At 35.4% G+C, this 16,130-nt stretch overlaps 1 protein-coding gene across 5 annotated transcripts in view; it reads left to right on the top strand.

The window, feature by feature from the left end:
* The window catches only part of PPFIA2 (PTPRF interacting protein alpha 2), a 473,921-nt gene that overhangs the window by 391,812 nt on the left and 65,979 nt on the right, over positions 1-16,130 (top strand). For all 5 annotated transcript variants that reach the window (XM_047065813.1, XM_047065810.1, XM_047065809.1 and 2 more), the window contains 4 exons: positions 3,750-3,987; positions 7,267-7,296; positions 11,153-11,283; positions 14,434-14,588. In XM_047065813.1, the coding sequence (XP_046921769.1) occupies positions 3,750-3,987; positions 7,267-7,296; positions 11,153-11,283; positions 14,434-14,588 (554 nt within the window). The remainder of the gene's footprint in view (positions 1-3,749; positions 3,988-7,266; positions 7,297-11,152; positions 11,284-14,433; positions 14,589-16,130) is intronic.

Genomic DNA, 16,130 nt, shown 5'->3' with positions numbered 1-16,130 from the left:
ATGATTACCAGAGGGGGAGGGTGTAAGGGAGGGGTGAAGTAGGTGATAAGGATTAAAGAATAAATACACTTAGAGTGCACTGAGTAATGCATAGAGTTGTTGAACTACTATACTGTGCACTTGAAACTAAAATAACACTATATGTTAACTATATTGGAATTAAAATTAAAAACAATATAAAAAAGAGAAATAGTGTCAACTGTTAGCAAATTTTTGCTACTTAAGTGCTGTGATACAAATATTTTGTTTGATGATTGTGTAAATGTAAAAGTTATGTTTCTATTTTTCTTTAAAACATTTGAATTTTGGATGAATAAATAGTGCATGTATTCATTTTGAATGTTTCAAAATGAATAAACCCCGTTTATTTTTAAAAAATAAAAAAAGAGAAATAGGCATCTTCATAAAAACAGTTGCTCATACCAGCTAGAATCTATTTCTGGATAAGATTTTTCTTCTTTCACAAACTAATTTAAGCATTAAAAAATGCCTCTTTTCTGGTTTCCTCACTGTTCACTAATCTCTCTTAAAGGAAGAGATCAAGTTACTTCATTTGCCAGTGCCCTGTTTGTTAGTTAATCTGTGCATCAGTAGTTAGCTACTGGGCACTTGGGTGGCTCAGGTGGTTAAGCATCTAAGTCTTGATATCGGCTCAGGCTGTGATCTCCTGAGACTGGCCCCTGCCATCAGGCTCTGCACTGAGTGTAGAATCCACTTGGGATTCTCTCTCTTCTCTCTCTCTCTCTCTCTCTCTCTCTCTCCCCCCTCCCCCACTGACACATGCATGCTCTCTTTCCTGCTCTCAAAGCAAATAAACGTTAATATATATTATATTATACTATATTATATTATATTATATTATATTATATTATATTATATTATATTATAATAAATACATATTATATATATAATATTATATATTAATGTATATATAGTAGCTAATTAGCTACTATTTTGACTCCCTTGCTTTTGTGGTCTTACTTATTGTTTCATCCTTTTGTATATGGTACGCCCTCGCCAACACACTGGGGCATTTCAAAGGGTGTCTGTTTTGTTAGTTCTTTTACTTTCTGTAACTACATCCAGATTCTAAAGATAAATGGATTGTCATTTATTTTTCCAAATGAACTGAATATCTAAGGTAGCATTCGATTTCCTATTTAATTAAACTTCAGTCTACTTCTTACTCAGCTTTTTCCTCTAGGTGTGACTCTTCCTTTACAATTAATACAATGCCTAGAGTTAATAACTATAGTTAATTTTAGAAAAAAACTTTTTTAGAAGAGTTATTCCCACCATTTTTAAAAACTTTTTTAAATGTTTATTTTTGAGAGAAAGACAGAACTTGAGTGGGGGAGGGGCAGAGAGAGGGGGAGGCCAACAATCCTAAGCAGGCCCCAGGCTGCAAACTGTCAGCACAGCTTGGACATGGGGCTTGAACACACGAATTACTAGATCATGACCTGAGCTGAAGTAGGGCGCTTAACAGACTGAGTCACCCAGGCGCCCCTCCCATCAATCATTTTAAAGTACAAATTTTTTTTTTTTAAGAGGAGACAGTGTTTCCTTTGGAATGTGTTTAAAGCATTAATAATATTGTGCTATGTTACTTGATTAAGCTTTCCTCTGGGTGAACTTAAAGTGCATCCATGAAAATAAACTTCAAAGTAACAGAATTCATATTCTTTGTGGAACTGAAAAATTATAATTAAGAGTAAATATGCCTCCTTGTTGGGATGAACACTGGGTGTTGTATGTAAGCCAATCTGACAATAAATTATATTCATTAAAAAAAGAGTAAGTCTGCTCAATATTTTTTTTTTTACTTAAATGTTTGGAGTGGATTAAGGTTCACACAAAGTTGAGGGGAAGAAGGTACAGAGATCGCCCATATATGCCCTGGCCTCACACATGCACAGCCTCCCCAATTATCAACATCCTTCACCACAGTAGTATATTACAATTGATGAACCTATATGACACATAATAATCACCCAGATTCCATTGTTTACAGTACAGGTTATTCTTAGTGGTGTACATTCTGTGGGTTTGCAAAATGCATGACAAGTATCCATCATTATGGTTTCATACAGAACATTTTCACTGCCATAAAAATTCTCTGTGCTCTGCCTATTCATCTCTTCCCCCTCCCAACCTCTGTCAACCGTCGATCTTGTTAATGTCCTCATAGTTTTTGCCTTTCCTAGAGTGTCATGTAATTGGAGTCATATAATATGTAGTCTGTTTAGATTGGGCTTCTTTTGCTTAGTCGTGTGCATTTAATGTCCTTCCATATCTTTTCATGGCTTGATAGCTCACTTCTTTTTTAGCTCTGAATAATATTCGATTGTCTGGATGTACCTCAATTTATCCATTCACCACTGAAGAAGATCTTGGTTGCTTTCAAGTTTTGGCAGTCATGAATAAAGCTGCTATAAACATCAGTGTGCTGGTTTTGGGTGGACATAGTTTTTAACTCATTTAGCTAAATACCAAAGAACACAATTACTGGATAATATGGTAAGAGTATGTTTAGTTCTATAAGAAACCACCAAACAGTTTTCCAAAATAAATATATAAAAATAAAACTTGATGGTGATTATAACCTTACAGTTAAGGATTATATATCATAGGAGATCACAATAAGCCATTTATAGTTAAGAGGAAAATGTCTTAGGAGAAGTTCTAAACCCCATTTTTTAAATCACCTACTGGTACAGTTTCATTATAACAAATAGATACAGCTTAAATAGGGTATTTATGCAACCCCGCTAAAATTCTTTGTTCTTTGCATCTCTGTAATAGTTCATTTATACATATTCTTGAAGTTTCTCTTTATTTAAAAAAAAAAAGGAGTATCAGTGCTTTGTCTTCTGAAAAGCATTTATATCAACAGTTAAAACATTTTTTCACTATGTATGTAAGTATGATGTATGTATCTATCTAGAGATAGATCATCTCCACATTATTAAATTGCCTGGTGCTTATTTTTTTAATGTTTATTTATTTTTGAGAGGTGGGGGAAGGGGCAGATAAGAGAGGGAGAGAGAGGATGCAAAGTGGGCTTTGGGCTGACAGCAGCGAGCCTGATGTGGAGCACGGATGTGGGGCTCGAATTCATGAACCATAAGATCATGACCTGAACCAGAGTTGGATGCTCAACCAGCTGAGCCACCCAGGCATCCCGCGTGGTGCTTATTTAAAGTTGACGTGGCTGAGTAGGTATTGGTTTAACAAAAAGTCTAAGGGTTTATTTATTTGACCAAATGATAATTATGAATGACCATTTATTGAAGATTCTATCAAGTATATTTTTTAATCAGTTGGGAGGTAAGATTCAACATCTTTGTTAGGATCTGAGTTTCTAAAAGTCTCATTTATTGGCACCTCGGTTCAAAAATAAGATTAGGAAAAAAAAACAAACAAAAATAAGATTAGGATTAGTGGCAAAATTATCTAGGCAGGCAAGGTTTTAAAGGTTTTAGCAGGTGATAGTATAGATAGAAAGAGGGTCAAAGTGGGGAGGAGCTGTATATCATTTGAAAAGAAAGATGTTCTAAATTTCAGCCAGAAAGTGTCTGAAATTTATTGAAAGTTATATTGCCTTTGAGTAATGAAAACATTAGATTTGATATAAAATGCTCACAGATTTATTTGTTTATTTATGTATTTATTTGCTTTTTATTATGTGAATTCTCATTACCACTATAGCAGCATATAATGGATCCAAATTCAACTGTGTCTTTTAGGCTAATTCAGGAAGAAAAAGAATCTACAGAGTTACGTGCTGAAGAAATTGAGAATAGGGTGGCTAGTGTGAGCCTGGAAGGCCTGAATTTAGCAAGGGTCCACCCAGGTACCTCTATCACTGCCTCGGTTACAGCTTCTTCGCTGGCCAGTTCATCTCCCCCCAGTGGACACTCAACGCCAAAGCTTACCCCGCGAAGCCCTGCCAGGGAAATGGATCGGATGGGAGTCATGACACTGGTATGATGATGTGCACAGAGAACATTTGACCCCATTAAGACTCATGTGCATTAACTGGTTCATATTGGGTGTTTGTTCTAAGGACTTTCTGTGTGTTTTATTGTTTTTCTTTTTTTCGCAACAACCATATGTGGTAGGTGCAACTACTAATCCCATTATGAGTGGAGGAAATGTAGCCTACAAAGATGTAATTTTTCAAGTCACGTAATAAGGAAATAGAAGAGCAGCGATCTAAATGTCACATCAGAAATCTGAGTGACGGAAACCATTAAGTAAATTTTTCCTTATGATATCTTGGTGAAGTAGTTGGGAGTGAGTATTTTACTTTTAACACAATAAATAACAGAAAATACTGGTTCTAATTGCTCCAATATAAGAACCTAAAATGTTAAATTTTTATAATATAAATAATATAACTTTAATAAAAAAGAACCACCAAAACCAATAGCAACAATTTCCCAATTTTGTTTTAGAATTTCATGTCAACATTTTTACACTTCTTTATTCTTTAATCCTTTGTTTCATTTATTTTTATGTTTAGAATTAAAAGTCAGAAACCTAAATTATTAGGAATTAAAAGTTGGAAACCTAAATTATTAGGAGGTGCTCTGAACATAACAGAGAAAATCAAAGTGCCCTTCGCTAAAAATAAGGTAGAAAAACCTCTGGAAAAAAAAATGATAGGAATAACTACTGAATGCTGTGATGTTTTACTTCCCATCATAACATCTGCATGTCAGAGGACATCATTTTAATAGAAAGCAGAAGTAACAGGCGTTCGAGAGCATGAGTAAATTGCCCACGTTTAACACAGTAAATGGAGCTGTATGTCTTTCAAATTTGCTGACGCAAAAGCATATACTATTCTGCCCATTTATTTTTTTCTGTGATTACCTAGAACTGTGTTTAAATGACAATAATGAAGATTTAAACATTCTAAACTATTTATGGAGGTAAAATTCTGGTTTTGTAATGGATATTAAAACTATACTATTAAAACAAAATTCCAATTAAACATAAATTTGGGGGTAGAAATTAATTAAAAATAAATAGATAAAATAATAGCTTAGAGACTGTAAAACTAGCACAAATATAACAAATGGAGAGTAAATTAATGTTACCACAGAAGAACATGAAGTGTATATAGTGTTTCTGCATATGTTCAGAAAGCCGTGAAGCTACTATAAAAAGTGTCACAATATCTGTATCTGTGTATGTATGTGTGTAAAGTATCTGAACAAAAAATTTTAATTAATTTTCTAAATAGCACCTTTAAATAAATATGTTGCAAAAATGTGTACTGTACCTAATATATATATATCTATGTGTATATATATATATAATACACATATACATATATATGTATATTTCATGCTCTCACGTCTAGGGAAAACTAACACATATTTTTTTAATTTTTATTTTTATAAAACTTATTATGTATAAATATCTTTTTTCTTTAATTTTACAATTGTGAATTGAAACAAAACTGTATGGTATGGCAGCATTTTTCATATTCAGACTCTTTGCAATTATGGACTTCAATGCAATAAAGTCAACATAAAAGAGAAATGGCAATATTTTTAAAAAAGGAAACATTTACCTTCTTAAGCCATTGAGTCCTCTATTCTGCGCTCATTTCCAGACTTGATATTAAAAATTTTCTTAAAATAGACATCATAGACAATGCCCGTTCAGAACAAAGGACGGTAATCAGAACTGACCCCACCTAGACACAGCACAAACTTTTTAGTCAATGTACTAAGATATAATAACCCAATATACTGAGCTACATTATGATGTGGTGATTTTAGAAATCTAGGAACCATCAATTTGACTTTATTAACTAGACACGATACTATCTTTGGCTTAGTTTCTGTTTATATTTGCTACATATATTTAGCTTTTTAAGTATGTTCTTAAACATTAGTATCCTAATCCTTGATAGTGTTAATATTTTTATAATAGCAAAATAACATATTTATAATCTTTTAGACATGATTTATATATATATATGAAAAACATGCCACTGCTTTCATGCATTTTCTTTAGCAGTTAGTCATAAATAAATCAATAGTAAATGAACATTATTATACTATAATTACAGTACTTAAAAAATATTTAAAGCATTTCTTGGGGTTAAAAAAGTACTTAAAATGTCCCATATCTGATTAAGAAAAACAATAAATGAAATTCAGGGAGTCTTTATCACCTAATAAAACTTCGTCATTAAATTCATCACTGTTATAGTGAAAGGCAGGTAGATTTTCTTTTACCTGTAGAAAATATGAGTGAGGGCATAATTTGGGGGAATATAATCCATGTTTGAATATTCAGAGGAAAATGAAAAATTTGGGAGACAGAAAAGCAGAGATTGAAAAGACATTGTTTTCATTTGTACTGTATGTGTGTATATGTTTTACAAAGATTGTTATTTTTCCTGATTATAAAATGTACTTTTATTTACTTTTACCTCACCACAAATCCATAAGCATAAGGAACATCCTGCCAATATTTAGTAAGAATATTGTGTGGAGTAAATCAACCCATTTTCCAGGAACAAAAATATATAAATGTAAATATAACTATAATGGAATAAAATTGTTTTACTTACATAAGAAAAATTAACAAAGATATTAAGTGAGCAAGATTTATCTTAAATCATAATTAATTTTTTAAAAAATTCTATAATATTGTAACATTGTAACGTTGACAAGAAAACAGCAGCCCTAAAAACATATTTTATTGAGGCCAGAGCTCTTAGCATTTGGGAATGGGAGACTAGTTAGGAAGCCAGGAAGTTTGAGATAGCTCAGGAGCAGTATGCCTGTCCAAGGGTGGACCAAGGCTCTGCATAGATAAGGCAAGAGGGAATGCTTACAAACTCCATACATGTGCATTGGATCTTTGTTTATGGATAATCTCTTTCATTCCCATTTATATTTTGGGGAGAAGATAAGTTCCATATTTATTTCTCACTAGCTCACTACATGTGCTTCATATTCCCTAGGGTTCCATGTCTCAGATCCCATGCATGTATGCTTGACCCCATCATGTAGACCTGTCCCCCCGCCACCCCACCATTCCATCTAAGAAGTTCCCTCTCTGAAGTCACTTTCAGGAGGAGTCCTCTTATAATGGGTAAAGACGTTTATTTCGAAAACAATGGAATGAAAAAACAAGACAGTCAAGTTATAGAATACTATTAAAACTTGTAACATGGTCAAATGATACTCATTAATTAGTTCTGTTTTATGTTGCTTTTATTACTGCCAATCACAGCCAAGTGATCTAAGGAAACATCGGAGAAAGGTAACGTAAATATCTTTTGTGTGATTACTAGTTGAATATTGTTTTTTTTCTGTGAAAGTTTTAAAATTGCGTTCCCTTTATTTGAAGCATTTTATTAACATAAACAGAAATATTAAAAGTATTTAAGCATTATCAAATTGTTTAAATATGATTATAAGAGCAAATGCCTCAAAATAAAATTGTTTATGCTTTCTAGAGTAATGATTAGATTATGAGGCCTACATATCCTAGAATTAGATTATTTATTGTCAATGCTAGAAGAATGCTGCTTACTTTTAAATGTAGTTTTACTATTATTCATGGATGTGAGACCAACAGATCAAGAGACTACTGCCAATGAAAAGATACCTTGTTACTCACCCTTCCCTTTGCGAAGGCAAAAGCACCTGAGTAGGTCATGAGGCAAAAAGAACTAGGAGAAAGGATGGGTAGGAGTTTTAATGTAGTTTCTGTTGGAAAGGCGAGGCAGGGTGAGCAGGCTTAAGATTGGCCTGTTTTAATCATTTCTGTGGGCCCTGGGTATAGGGGCTATCTCTAGTTGTCTGATTCCTGGCCTGGCATGATTAAGGCAGAGGAATATTGCCTCCTGGAGTATTACAAGAGCCAGATCAAGAATATGATTTGGGATACTGGTCTAGATAGATTGATGTACATATGGAAGTCATACTCCAGGGAAGTAGTTTGCAATCTCTAGGAATTAGCTAGTCCTGGGAGGCGCATTCTGTCCTGGGTCAGCATGGTGCCAGACGCCAGAGCATCAAGAATATAGAAATTACAAAAATATAATTAATCTGCTCCTTTCTTGTTTAATGTGACATCAATAGAATACATATTGGAAATGAGAAACAAAATTGACTCCAGTCCTGATTCACAAAATGACATCTTCTTAGATAATTGATAGCAGCAGAATTCAGACTCATGGGATATCAGATGGGAAAGATTTCAAAGGTTGAACCTACTGTCCAGAGCGTAAATCTATTTTTCAGCATCATCAAGATGTGGTAGGGGGCACCTGGGTGGCTCAGTTGGTTAAGCGTCCAACTTCCACTCAGGTCATGATCTCACTGTCTATGAGTTTGAGCCCCACATCAGGCTCTGTGCTGACAGCTCAGAGCCTGGAGCCTGCTTAGGATTCTGTGTCTCCTCTCTCTCTCTGCCCCTCCCCTGTTCATGCTCTGTCTCTCCCTCTCAAAAATGAATAAACTTAAAAACAAAAAAGATGTGGTAGTCAGATTATGCCCACTTCTAAAACTATAAAAGTATTTTTTTCTTTGTTTCTTTTTTAAATTAAGGGAATCTATATTAACTTGTGTGGCATAGATTGATGGAATTCCTTTTCCGGAGTTATCATCTATCTTCCTATAGCATCTTCTCCTTGATACTAACACTTGGTTCTCAACTATCAAATTTACCATCATAATGTTCTTATTGTTTGTCTTTGACTTTCTCTGCCACTGAAAAGAATTATACTGGGAATATAGAAAGATATCTGAGTAGATGATGGATATAAAAGAAGTTTAGTGGATATAAGGAAAAAAGTCACCAAGGAAGGTTCCATACAGAAATGCAGGCTCAGGGAATTCATAGGATGAAGAAATAGTTGATAAGAAAAGTAGGTCATGGAAAGAAGGCCACAAACTAAAAATTGTTGTTTATCAGGTTAAGGAGTTACAAGTGTGATTCCATTTACCCTTGAAACGAACACATTAAGGTAAGTATTATTAGTTTACATTTTATTGATGAGGAAATTGAATCTTAGAGCAGGTAAATAATGAGCATATGTCATTCAACAAATAAGAGAAACCAGAATTCAAATCCATCTCTGATTCCAAATCCTTTCTCCTCTATTTTATTTATATAGTGTTAACTCTAAGCATTATTCAGAGGAAGAGTGTCTATGATGTTATTAAGAGCTGATATTTGGAAAGTTTGCATAGTTTGACTGGCAGAATAGAAAGAGGAAGGCATTTTAGGAGGTGTTTCAGGAAAAAAAAGTAATGGAAGCAGAAAGGTCAGGCTTGGCAGAAATAATCACAGAAAACGATTATGGCTAGATCATGGAACTGTGAAGACATAAATACATATCAGGAAGAGTTTAGAAACACACTTTACGAATTTAGATGAGATGTGAGTTTAGAAAGAGTTTTCTGTAGGATTAACATCATGCTGACAGTAGTTCTTGAAAAAGATTCTTCTGGTGGCCCTTTGCTAGTTGAAATGGAGAGAGGAAATCCTATATAGATGTCTACTTAAATCGTTAAAAGGAATCAAGGCTTGGATGACAAGAGCCCAGACAAACAACTTCATTCAGTTTCTTCAATGCATGAAGTCTTTATCATGTATCATATAGAAACACATTTATGCATAATAGCCTAACATAGAAACAAAGCAAGACATTATGTAGACATAAGATGAGAACACAGCTTTAAATTTTTTGCTATAGCCATATTGCTCTTTGTCATTAGAACTTCCAGAGCCATATCTATTAGCTATGCTTTCCACAATCTTTCTATGTATAGGTATTTTAATGCACAGTGATGCCATGAAAAGAAATGCAAGATTGTTGTAAAAAATATCTCTTCACAGTCAACTTTACCATTGAATATCTTTACTGTAATGCGGTTTTATATGTCTATCTCTGACAAAATTTATGGTATCTTGAATTGTTCTGGACTCTGAACTAAATTCTTTCTTTTTCTTAATGTTTATTTTTTTCTGAGAGAGAGAGAGAGAGGCAGAGAGAGAGGCAGAGTACGAGGGGTGGGGGTGGGGGGCAGAGACAGAAGGGGACACAATCTGAAGCAGGCTTCAGGCTCTGAGCTCTCAGCTTAGAGCCCAACATGGGGCTCAAACTCACAAACCACGAGATAATGAGCTGAGCTGAAGTTGGATGCTTAACCAATTGACTGAGCCGAAGTTGGATGCTTCAGCCACTCAGGTGCTCCTGAACTAAATTCTTTAAGGAAAGCCCTTCCATCCATCTTCTGGTTTCTGTATACCTTTGTCTGTGTTCCCATGGGAGATAGTGAAATGAAACTGTTTGCAAGAATTATGTTCTTACCTTTTATAATCTTTACTTTAAAAAGAATTTTTTTCTAATAAGCTACAACTCATTTTTTAAACATCTGGACCACATTTCATTTGCCTGCATTAATAATACACTTTATCTGATAAAGTTGTAGTTTTGCCATCTTCTCTTCTCATTTCAAAAATCTCCTATTTAAAGGGGGCCTGGGTGGTCAGTCGGTTAAGCATCCAACTTTGGCTCAGGTCATGATCTCATGCTTTATGAGTTTGATCCTCATGTCGGGCTCTGTGCTGACAGCTCAGAGCCTGGGGTGTGCTTTGGATTTTGTGTCTCCTTCTCTCTCTGCCCCTCTCCCACTTGTGCTCTGTGTCTCAAAAATAAATATTAAAAAAATCTCCTACTTAAAAGATTTCCATGTTATGATAACCTGACTATGCATACCTTCTTAATGAATTAACTCAAATATGTACCCAGTAACTTTTTTGTAAGCCTTTACATTCTGATATGTTGAAACAGAGTCCGTGATAGCTTTTTCATAGTTCCTGGATATTGATCTATGGTGCTTATTCACTCTTAAATAATGTTTTTTTTTTATGAAATGTGTCCAGGTTATATATTAAACTGGAATACCTTCACTTTTAAAACAGTTATTAAACTCACATGCTTCAGTAATAAGAATTTATATGTCTAAGACCTATATGCCCCAAGTTTTTTGTTTTGTGTTTGTATTAGAATTACTCAAATAGTTTTGCTAATGACTCTCCATTTCTGTCAATTTCATTTGAAATCTAGAAAGAATTCATCGGAATGAATTGTTTTCATTTCTAGATTGCAGTGGTGGAAGAAGATGGTCGGGAGGATAAAGCAACTATAAAATGTGAAACTTCTCCTCCCCCTACCCCTAGAGCCATCAGGATGACTCACACCCTTCCCTCCTCCTACCACAATGATGCCCGAAGGTATGATTGTCTCAGCTCACTTCACGGTTTGCATGCTCTCCTTCTGAAAATATTCTTTCTTTAAGTGCTGTCAAATAGACTGCTTAAAAATTTATATGAGAAATTTGGTTTGAGCTATAACTCTCCATTAGAGTATTGCCCTCCTCCCTCTCCCCTCTCCTCTTGTGGAAAAAAAATGCATTCTGAGATCAAATTTTTATTTTTAAAATTATGTATTTGTGGTCTTATTACTAGCCAATATTGATGAGATTATCTCTTCTATATTTAGTGGATATTTAGTATTAAAATGAAGTCAGGCTAATGGAAAGACTCACTAGGAAGAATAGCAAAAAACTTAACAGACTCTAGGACAAAACTATAAATTTGGCTTAGGCTTAGGTGTAAAAGTAAGGTCTGGGGATGTCTGGGTGTTCAGTTGGTTGAGCATCTGACTCTTGATTTCAGCTCAGGTCATGATCTCACAGTGGTGAGACAGGGCTCGGCACTGAGCATGGAGCCTGCTTGGGATTCTCTGTCTCCCTTTCTCTCTGCTCCTCCCCCCCACCCCCACCAATAACTAAAACATTTTTTAAAAAGTAATTAAGTTCTGAAAAGTCCATAATTGCAGTTCATTTATTTTTAGCAAACAGGTATGTATACTACCCCCCAGGGTCTGGTGCTGACAGCTATAACAGCTAATAAGCAGAAAGTTCTTAGAGGGGGAAAAAGCATATCTGCCAAAATGTTAAAAGAAGAGGTAACGGGAAATACCCTATTTGTTGTAGCAACTCATCCTGTGGTGCTTTCCATCTGCCTACAAAATTGCAAGCACATCGCTATAATAAGTAGCATAAACAAATCTAAGCATGCAATTCACATCTTAAATATATATGCTTTTACAGTCTTATCAATTGCAGCATCTCAAGACACATCATTGATATGGCTGTGCATAATGGCTTAGTATTAACACTTTAAGTAAGAATTTATCTTCTAAATAGTATGAGTTTTACAACAAATATGCTTTAAAACAGAGGTTCTGTGCTGGCAGACATTTGCTCCTTTCTGTTTTGTTTATGTTTAATTTCTAACGTGAGTATAAAACCCCAGTTACTCCAGCTTCAAACTATCTGCTTTCATCCTCCAAGAAAAGAATCACCCCTGTTTTAACATGTGAAAAGCTATTGGTTTGGAGTTTAGAGAATGTCAACTCATTAAAGAGGATGAATAGTAAAGTTAAGTAATTCATCATGGCGTTGTCAAATGGACAGCTGTAGAATAGATAGCAATGTATCTGTTGTACCTCTCCTATTAATACTATGTCAGTTACATTGACCAGGAATGGAGTCTAGAGCAACTTCTTGGAAATCATTTCAGTTTATCATGTACCTGAAAGAATACCTGAGAACTGTAAGAAAAAACAAAATGATCACTAGAGCATATGAGTATTTGCTTTTAAATCCCACCTAGATGATTTAAAATTAAATGAATGAGGCACCAGAGGTGCCTGGGTGGTTCAGTCAGTTAAGAGTCTGACTTCGGCTCAGGTCATGATCTCAGGGTTCATGAGTATGAGCCCTGAATTGGGCTCTCTGCTGTCAGTGCATATCCCACTTAGGATACTTGGTCCCCCTCTCTCTCTGCCCTGACCCACTTGCATGCGAGCGCTCTCTCTCTCTCTCTCTCTCTCTTTCTAAAATAAATAACGGGCACCTGGGTCGCTCAGTCAGTTGGGCACCTTGGGCTCAGTCAGAGTCAAATTGGCTCTTGATTTTGGCTCAGGTCATGATCTCAGGGTTGTGGGATCAAGCCCCCATTGGGCTCTGCAGTGAGTGTGGAGCCTTCTTAAGATTCTCTCTCTCCTTCTCTCTCTGCCCCTCCCCTACTCACTCTCTCCCTCTCTCTCTCAAAATAGATAAATACATTGTAAAAGTTTTTTTTTTTTTAATTTTAAAAAAAGAACAAGTGGTACACACACACACACACATTGAAATGACCAAAGGAAAAAAAGAGAGACACAAATCAAGAAACAGACTCTTAATTGTAGAGAACAAACTGATGGTTACCAGAGGGGAGGGGTAGGAGGATGGGTGAAATAGGTGATAAGGATTGAAGAATACACTTAGGGTGCACTGAGTAATGCATAGAGTTGTTGAATCACTGTATTGTACACCTGAAACTAATATAACACTGCATGTTAACTATGTTAGAATTAAAATTGAAGACTTAATATCCACAAGAGAAATAGTCATCTCATAAAAACAGTGATGATCTGCTAATACCAACTAGAAGTTATTTCTGGTTAAGATTTTTCTTCTTTCTCAAACTAATTTAATCATTAAAAATGCCTCTTTTCTGGTTTCCTGACTGTTCACCAATCTCTCTTAAAGGAAGAGATCAAGTTACTTCATTTGCCAGTGCCCTGTTTGTTAATCTGTGCATCTATAGTTAGCTACTGAGTGCCTGGGTGGCTCAGGTGGTTAAGCATTTGACTCTTGATACTGGCTCAGGCTGTGATCTCCTGGGATTGGGCCCTGCTGTCAGGCTCCAAGCTGAGTGTGGAGTCCTCTTGGGATTCTCTCTCTCCCTCTCTCCTGACCCTCCCCTGCTCACGTTTTCTCTCTCTCTCACTCTCCCAAAATAAGTAAGCTTTTAAAAAAATAAATTAAATAAATAAACATTTTTAAATTAAAAAAATAAATGAATTATGTTCCAAAACTGAGAGAGAGAAAGATGGCTAGAAGAAAATCAGGTAAAGCTGTGACCTGGAATAGCAGCTTAAACTTCACTGTTAGTTAAATGTAAATGTCTTATCATAGGTCATTATGTTTAAGACTAAAAAAATCATACTCTGAGGTGGAAATAGGTAAAGGGTCACTTGCTAAATAATGGAAGGTCATTTAACATGCAATTAATAAGCCGGCCTATGTTCATTGGTTGTATTAAAATAAGGGGGAAAATCATTTAGAACAAAAATCATTTTCCTTAGACAAAATTTGGAGGCTCAGAGCCCTAAGGCTGAGGAAAAACAACAACAACAACAAATTTCAATATGCTTAAGAGCAAATGTGGGAGGAAAGGAAGAGAGTAAGTGTTCTTTCATTTGTCCCTTTATGAAGGAACAAGTCTGTGTACCTTGTGGATGAGCAGTTTGCCCTCTTTTGTGTTTTGCAGTAGTTTATCTGCCTCCCTTGAGCCAGAAAGCCTTGGGCTTGGCAGTTCCAATAGCAGCCAAGACTCTCTTCACAAAGCCCCCAAGAAGAAAGGAATCAAGTCTTCAATAGGACGTCTGTTTGGTAAAAAGGAAAAAGCCCGACTCGGGCAGCTCCGTAAGTGTGCATGAATTTGACAACTTCCACTGCGACTCATTTTGGTCACTTGTGAGGGTCTGTCTAGTTTTCATTTCATTTCTTGTCTCTGCATTTTTCTTTTGCCTACCTGACACACTTCCTTTTTCAGTCAGCTCTGTAAATTCAATTTAGCTGAATAATGTTTGACAAAACTTACAAGGGAAGAATATTATAAAACATCCAATCCTTTTGATTCCTCTGTGAATAACAATAGCTAGACATTGTTTAGGACTGACTCTGATAGACACAAGATCCCTACGAGACTAGTGTTATTACTGTTGTTCTTATTTATCGATGAGTAAACAATGTCTTAGTAATTTACAGAACTGAAATATTCATGTTAGTGTCAATGTTTAAAACCACTGAGTATACTGCCACTTAAAACACAGATGTATATAAATGCTTTTCTGTTGAAAAAATTGAGATGCCTACAAAAAATCCATAAAAACTTTTTAACCAAAATAAAGAATTGTGATATTCAGGCCAAAAAAGTACAGGTTTCTTTATTTAAAGCTATCACAGCTTTGCACAGAATAAACTCTACAGTATGTAAGTGGGAGGACAGAGGAAGGAATAGGGCAGTAGGGATTGTGTTAGTTATTGTTGGACACTAATGGAATAAAAATATAGATCAGTACAGGGGCGCCTGGGTGGCTCAGTCGGTTAAGCATCTGACTCTTGATTTCTGCTCAGATCAGAATCTCACAGTTTGATTTGTGAGAGTGAGGCCGTGTCTGGCTCTGTGCTCTCAGCGCTTGGGATTCTCTCTCCCTGTCTCTCTCTGCCCCTCCATAGCTCACGCTTTCTCTCTCTCTCAAAATACATAAATAAACTTTATATATAAAATACATAAGTAAACTTTATGTATATGTGTATATACACACATATGTATAGATGTATACACACATGTGTATACATACGTGTGTATATGTGTGTGTGTGTATATATATACATATATATGTATATGAGCCTGGGTAGCTCAATTCATTAAGTGTCCAACTCTTGATTTTGGCTCAATTCATGATCTCATGGTTCATAGGTTCGAGACCCACATCAGGGGCTGCACTAACAGTGCAGAGCCTGTTTCAGATTCTCTCTCTTTTCCTCTCTTGGCCCTTCCCCTACTTGTGTGCTCTCTCTCTCTCTCTCTCTCTCTCTCTCTCTCTCAAAATAAATAAATAAACTTTAAAAGAGATAGATACATACATACATACATACATCAGTACATTTGAAATGACCCTAGGTAAATATACACTTGGCTTGTGTGTGTGTGTGTGTGTGTGTGTGTGTGTGTGTGTCTTCCTATATTTTTTCTTCTGAAATCTCTTTTCATCACATTGGTTATTGTGATTGCATCTTCTTTTTTCTATCTTTTCTTATTTAACGTAGAAATATAGTTAATCTGTTGAAAAAATATTTAGCTCCTTCCTCCAATGGTGAATGCTGAACAGAATGATACAAATCTCTTAGCACTTTCTTTAGTTTCCCAAATAAAGGAATGATTACTTACAAGTAATGCTC

The sequence above is a fragment of the Lynx rufus genome, unplaced genomic scaffold (genome assembly GCF_022079265.1).
Source record: "Lynx rufus isolate CCGP_SWC_20201006 ecotype Redwood Valley unplaced genomic scaffold, mLynRuf1.p SCAF_7, whole genome shotgun sequence".
NCBI lineage: Eukaryota > Metazoa > Chordata > Mammalia > Carnivora > Felidae > Lynx > Lynx rufus.
The sequence above is the reverse complement of the archived record's forward strand: the minus strand, read 5'-3'. Positions and strand labels throughout refer to the sequence as shown.